The sequence below is a fragment of the Gopherus flavomarginatus genome, chromosome 5 (assembly GCF_025201925.1).
Source record: "Gopherus flavomarginatus isolate rGopFla2 chromosome 5, rGopFla2.mat.asm, whole genome shotgun sequence".
NCBI lineage: Eukaryota > Metazoa > Chordata > Testudines > Testudinidae > Gopherus > Gopherus flavomarginatus.
In genome coordinates, this window is record NC_066621.1 from 40,406,997 (window position 1) to 40,414,007 (window position 7,011).

Sequence of the window (7,011 nt, forward strand, 5' to 3'; positions counted from 1 at the left end):
CAATAGCAGTATTTTTAGAATGGTTTATTATAACTGGAGGCAAATATAAATAATTCAGATGGGAAAACATACATGGGCTGGAATGAGAGGGGAAGCGACAAGGTCAATGAAAGGGAGAGAAGGGTGATTTGGGATGAGCATTCTTAACCAACATACAGTACAGAATAAAGATGTAGTGCTGAAAGAACATAAATGTCATTCATCCACACAGCATTCTAATGCACAGAATTATGTAAAACAATCACAGAGCAGGGTACATACTGTATCTCAAAGTGCTGCAAGCTCTGGAGTGATGGCTTCACAAACAATAGACAATACTTGCTCAGGTATGTATCCAGACAGTTACCCAGTGACATGCAGCGTACCTACCAGGTGATGTACTGTGGAGGGGACAAAGAATTGGGAATTCTAAGGTGACCTCCTATTTTAAATCATCCCTCTGATCAGACCACTTAAGACGACAGATCTAAACTCCATCTTTACCTATGGAGTGGAAATGTCTTCCCAACAATACCAAAGTGCTGTATTATGGGAATGCTAGTACCAATTGTTCAAACAACTTCCCCTTCTAGATTATTTAAACAATAGTTTCCAAGCCTTTTGTAAAGTAATGTTTTTCCTCCTCTTCAGTTTTTCAACTTTCTCATGTCATCTACAGTTCCAACTGAGCAAGTGTTTACTTGTTACAAGACCCATGATATTCCTGCTACTGCCACCAGCCATCTCTTCACTGCCTCTCCCCATCCTCGGCTATAAGACAAGCAAGTCAGTAGAACCAAGCTATCATGGTGATAAAATCCTGCTCCGATACCATGAATGGCTGATGGATTTTTGTAACATGTAGTAACTACTCAACTCAGTACCTACCACACACCATTTAATTCTTCAGAGTGTTGCACAACAATTCTAGCCTGAGATGCTGCTGGTATTAATGTATTTCAAAACATAAAATGAGATTAACTGACTTCCCAAGACCACAGAGCTAGCCAAAGACAGAGCTGGATTAGAACTCAACAGCTCCTGCCTCCCAGTTCCATATTGAGACTAAACCATGCAGCCCCCCACCCCCAGCTCTGCTCATTTTTGAATGGTGCACAGGCACATTGCTACTATGGGCCGAGTCAGACACTTTCACATTAACAACACAGCATGTCACTAAGATGGACATGACATAGTTATGAGCCAGGTAATAGATGAAGGCTAGAGGTCATGGACAATAAAGCAATAAATGAAGGCTAAGTGTCAACAAGGAGATCAAGTTGCGGTATACATACATTTAAAAAGATCAAAATGAACTATATTCATTTTATGAAAATATCTGATGATTATGACCAAGACTGATTAGAAAAGTGACAGTAACCTGGAGTCCAGAGAGGTTATCTGGTCCTCCATGAATATCCTAACAATCCTTGACAGGGTAGATTGAGGATAACTTTGAGCAAATCTCTGTTTATCATTGCCACAGTTTTTCTTTCCATAAAAATTCCAGCATGAGGACCCCACTCAAGTCCGTGCTTTTGAGACCAGATAATAGAGGATGAAAAATACAACCACCAGTCCAGCAGAAACGTAACAAAGCAGTTTGCGATTATCCCTTCCCGAGCGTGTCATTGTGGAGAAACGCTTCACGCTCCCCGTCAGCAGGCCTGTCACACTCATGAAATCTGAGTCCTGAAGGAGACAGAAAGGTGAAATGGAGAAATTATAAAACAAATGGGGCTTTCCCTAGAGAGTGCTACTTTTTTAAGCAGAACCATTTCAGTCACCAGCTGCCCAGGGAACTGACTAACTGCTAAGTCTAGAATCAAAAAAAGGAAAAGCAAAATACAAACAGCAATCCATCTTGAAGAAATCACTGTCTGCTACTCTCACACTCAGGCTCCAGGGACAGACTATTACCTTCAGTTCATTCAATGCAGTTAGATATTTGAAGGGCAAGTAAAATTCTATTAAATGCAATCCCGCCCCAAATATAACAACAACCTAAGTCAATGCAACTTTAGGTATCTTAATTGCACACAAACCAGAAAATGCAGAAATAAGGATTCTCAGAACCTAAGTTTTGTCCTACTCTATGTATGCATTAGGACAGGGTCCTCAATTATGTCATACAACACACCACATACAGTATAGCTAGTAATACAGAATGCTACTTATCTAGCTTTAAGGGCTTGTCTATACATGGAGTTATTCCCGATTCCAGGTGTGGAAGCTCTTACTCTGGAACACGACTTCCCATACATGCAGTTAATCAGGGATAACACCATGCATGGACAAGCCCAAAGGTTTAGAAAAAGGTGCAGTTTCTTTCCATTAGACTATAATGTTATTTGCAGACTAGAACATCATATTGCTCAGTGCTGTGTCATCAGACCCTACTGTAATGCAAATTCTCTCCTCTCAAGCCCCCCTTTTCCTCTCCCAGCTTTTGTTTCTGCCTTCTCACATAATTACCATCATCAGCAGTCCCTTTTCCTTACCCAAATCTCTAAAGTCTACTGCTGTTCACTCTAATTAAAGCTTCTCCTAACCTCCATCCTTTCCTTTCTCAAAGCGCTTGGAGAAAAGGCTATTTTCTCAGTCACCTCTCAGAGAACATATTCTTGAAGTCCGGCAGTTTAAAGTGCGACTCTGGATGTAGCACAGAATGTACTTTCCCTTGATTAGTTCAACGATAGCTACTTCTTTTTTCCTCTTCATCTTTGACTTCAATACAGACTTTGGACCATTCTTTCCTGTTATGCTACCTCCATAGATGCGTAGGCATCTCCAGTCCCCTTGTTTACACAATTGCTGTTCATCTCTAGTAGTGGTTTCTCTTCTGCATCAAGAACCTTCCTACATAGAACTTAGCAGGGCTAAGTTATTGGCCATATATTTCTTCCTCTCCATTATGATTTTATCGCTCCCATTTTTATCCTTTGCTATAGTTTTTCAGCCACACTCAAATGAACATGTTATCCAATAACTTTAATGCTGCATCCTTCCCTCCAATTTTCCTTAATTACACATAATTTGTGGCTTCTGCTCAAGTTTCCTCCAAGATATTTATTTGAAATGCTTCTCTTAGGTAAAAGCACAAATTCATCTCCTGAAAATACCTTGTTGATTTAAGAGTCATATGAAGGTCTTTTGCCCATAATCTTGCGGCTAACCTTCACCATCAACCTCCATTCTCCTCTCCTTCCCAATTCTGACTTTGTATGTGACTGTATGGATCCCATCCCTGTTGAAGACTTCATATATATCTTCATCCCATCTTGCTTTCAATCCTGAAGTTACCTTCTCTATGGCCTCCATGTCGCAGCTTCTCCAGACTTCAATATGTGCAGAAAAGCCACTGCCTGCTCTCGCGCAACAAGTAACAGCAGGACCACCTCAGTCCCATCCTCAAACATCTGCACTGGATTCCTTTCCTTTCAGAATTCTTCCAAAAGCCTCAGTGGGTAAGCTCTGTTACAGATCTTCTCTCTTGTTGCTACCATACAATTTGTATAACAATTTAAGACTGCAATGGGGGGTGAAGTTAAGATTGTTAAATAACAGGGAAATCAATTGGACATTAAAAATATGGAGGTTGGAAAGCAAGGTCTTTTTCCCCCCCCGAGAAAGATAAATTAGGGCATCTGCTAGCCCACACACTGCACAGTGATTTCAGCCTTTCCTGAAGTTCCTGGATCTTTCATCAGCAGCCAGAGTTTAGAATAGATAACCAGATTTTATTTTTGTTTTATAAAATTACATTTGTTTTTCATAATACCTGTAGAAGTGAAGGTGATAAGTGGAAGGATAAGATACTTGATAACATGAGCAGATACCCATTTGCACAGAGTCCCAGCCTCAGCACTTCCAAAAAGAGTAGTGAATACAAAGCCCCGATTAATTCTATGGGTTTCAGAGATTATGGGAAGTAATCCTGACATATTTATAAACACTTCCAAAGTTACAAACAAATGACCAAGAAAGGCCTATATCTGAATATTAGCTTGAGGCAGAGGTTTTAATCCCAACAAGTAGATAATCATCATCTGTATTTTTAAAATACATTGTCCTATTCCAATGGTTTCTGTTACTAGTTGCTAGCTGTGTTAGTCTGATCAGACACAATGATATTAGCAGCCGGTAGGTATCTGTTGGATTATGTACCAAAAAGTCCATATAAAATACCTTCACATTTATCACCCAGCATTTGAGACATTGCCAAACCCAAATGATAGAATTTAATTTGGTGCCAGTTATTGGGCTGCTATGAAACTCAAAAAATTAAGACAACTCCTGCAGCTCATAAATTTTCACCCCTTATGGACTTCTATCAGCTTCTTACCGTGCCATCCAGATAGCGGTTTTGATCCTCAGCGTCTTTGTCAATATCCAGTGCCAGCTACTCAAGACAGAAGAGAGCAAGTGTCAGCATCTCCAAGTGAAACAATCAACTCTTAACGTACCAGAAGCTGGTGAAATTCCAAGCACACAAACAAGAATGGCCATCACTCCTGCCACCTTCCACATATACACACAATGTGTTTGTTCAGTCCAATGTACACACCAACAGTTACAGTAGAAATTCCTGAAAACTCCAGAATCAGAAATTCTGCTCTACAACCAACCAAAGACAGAAACTTTTGTATATGAAGTCACCATGCAAATGCTGGAAAAGTAAAAATAGAAAACAGATTCCAGTATTTTGCTAACACTGTGGTCTCTGCATTAAGAAGTGTATGTAAATCAAGGTTTTTCAAGCCAATGGAACTGATTTAGTCTCAGGAATATTATCCTTAGGGAATACTGCACACACGTTTTTTTCATGAATATTTTTAATATGGCTTTACTGAAACCTTCCAAAGACGGTATCTTTAACAATATATTTCTGCATATCTTGACCTCACCCCCCATTCACTTACCAAACCTAATTCCTTCTCTGGATGCCACTAAAACCAGACAATTTTGTACCCAATAATATAGTTAAATCCCAAACAAGGTATGAGGATTTCAATAAAATTCTCCAGGACATTCCAATAGCAAAAGTTAGCTACCTGACCGGTCACAGACAGTGATGTACTTTAAAGCTTCTCAAAAGCTGAATAAATAAGACAGCCTCATGTAACCTACTATGTACTCTCAACATCCACAATGTAAAACAGTAAAGAAAATGTATGATGTGAAGATAGCAACTAACCGATTTCAGCCTGGTGACCTTGGTAGCTAGATTGTCCGCCATGCGCTTATTCTCCACATCTAGCATATCGTCCACAGCATTTGGACTCTGACCTGAAAAAGTCCTCTTGGTTATGATACAAGAAGTGGCAATGTATTTTACTGGTTAAAATTGAGGAATGGAGTCAGGATTTCTGATTTCTATTTTCAGTTCTACCACCGACTTGCTTTGCCACCTTGGGCAAGTCACTTAACTTTTTTATGCCTCCATTTGCAGAGTTGTAAAATGGGGATAATAATGCTTATCTACTTTATGTGGGTATTGTAAAGATCAATGCTTGTGAAAAACTTTGAGATCCTTTGATGAAAAGGTACTACTAAAACCTTATGGAGATTTGAAGAGTAATTTACAAGAAAGTACGGAAAAAACACCATACCACAGCTTTTGGGAAAAGACCTTATTTTTAAGGCTGCTTTTCAGACAAATGCTAAATGGAAGGTTATGCAACTATGAGCAATAATATTTCAGGAAACTGTTTCTCTCAACTCTGAACTACTGTGCCAGTATCACTGGTCTGAAATGAATAGCAAATTCATCAACCATTTGACAGACAAACAAAGACATTTTCTACATCTGAGTCCCTGCTCTAAAAAAATGACTAATTCTGCCTTTAGCTGCACAGGTGCATATTTTGGAAAAGCTTGGGCTTAAGAGTGTGTGCGTGTACATATGCAATAATAAATAATAGTAGTTTGTTCTTCTGTAACAATTTCAATATGAGGATGTCTAAACCAGATATTCGTGCCAACTTAAGTAAGGAGTATTACTTAAATGGAGGAACCACTGCTGAAATCTTGGGGAGGCAAGGGAGCCTGTAGTTTATAATGAGCATGCACACACAAGTTCAAAACACCCCTCACCAGTCCTCAGTCCATTACACAGCTACACGTCAACCTGTGGGGATCCAGGCAGTATCTGTTTAGCATTAAATACTCTGAACCCCTACTGCCCAAATGGAAGCAAGCAGAGTGAAGCCATGCTTAGCAGACCCCCTGAAACCTGCTCATGCCACCCCACCCCCGATCTAGAAGAGACAGCCCCATTGGAGTATCCTCCATGGCAGTAGTTGCCAGAGGGAGGTGGAGGAGTAACCCACTACCTAGAATGGTAACTTTAAAATTTGTTTTATGAAATTACTATTTAGAAAACCCAACATGCATAAGATGCTTAAACAAGAGACCAAAGTGACTGCCTGACGTACTGTCATATCCATTGGTCGCCTCCTTAAATTCAAAACTACCAGCAAACCAAGGCAATCCCATCCACGGCTATTTTGTACTGACATGCCCCTTGCTGCCCCACACCTAACCAACTACCCACATCTTACCAACATAGGCTGCACTGTCCTCCCACCCCAGCATCTTACTGACAAGCCCCTCCCCACACCACAGAGCTACCCCAAACCCACCCTGCACCCCATACCTTACTGCCAACGTGCCGTGGGCCTCGCTGTCCCCCCAGCCTCCCCCAAACAAACCCCAGCAACCCCCACCCCACTTCACTCCCAGACTCCCACCAATAGCCAGGCCCCGCCGTTCCCCTTCCCCAGACAGACGCAGGGACGCCCGGGCCCGGGCAGATGGCGGCGGCGGCTCCGAGCTCGGGACTGGGCTGGGCCCGGGGCTCTCGTTTCCTCCGGGGGAGGAGGCAGCGCGCGAAGCCGAGCCCAGTCTCACCTCGACCCCAGTCCGCCATGGCCGCGTCCTGTCTTGGTGCCTCCGTATCCGCCTTCGGCCGCTAGCGGGGGCGGGGAGTGACTCCTCCTCCCGAGGCGGGGCCTCCCCTGCCTCCGAGCC

General features: G+C 41.9%; 1 protein-coding gene across 1 annotated transcript; it reads right to left on the bottom strand.

The window, feature by feature from the left end:
- Positions 1-9: 9 nt before the first annotated feature.
- On the bottom strand, positions 10-6,963 carry BET1L (Bet1 golgi vesicular membrane trafficking protein like). Its single transcript, XM_050952988.1, has 4 exons — positions 6,892-6,963; positions 5,177-5,268; positions 4,325-4,381; positions 10-1,671 (listed from the first exon to the last, which is right to left on the bottom strand). Exons 1-4 carry the CDS (start codon positions 6,908-6,910, stop codon positions 1,504-1,506), a joined length of 336 nt encoding a protein of 111 aa, XP_050808945.1. The 5' UTR covers positions 6,911-6,963; the 3' UTR covers positions 10-1,503.
- Between the last annotated feature and the right edge of the window lie 48 nt (positions 6,964-7,011).

Bases quoted from the DNA above. Each gene is read 5' to 3' on its own strand.
- BET1L (XM_050952988.1), bottom strand. The intron at 4,382-5,176 runs GTTAGTTGCTAT...TGTCTTGAGTAG, and splicing joins AGGTCACCAGGCTGAAATCG to CTGGCACTGGATATTGACAA. The intron at 1,672-4,324 runs GTAAGAAGCTGA...TGTCTCCTTCAG, and splicing joins ACCGCTATCTGGATGGCACG to GACTCAGATTTCATGAGTGT.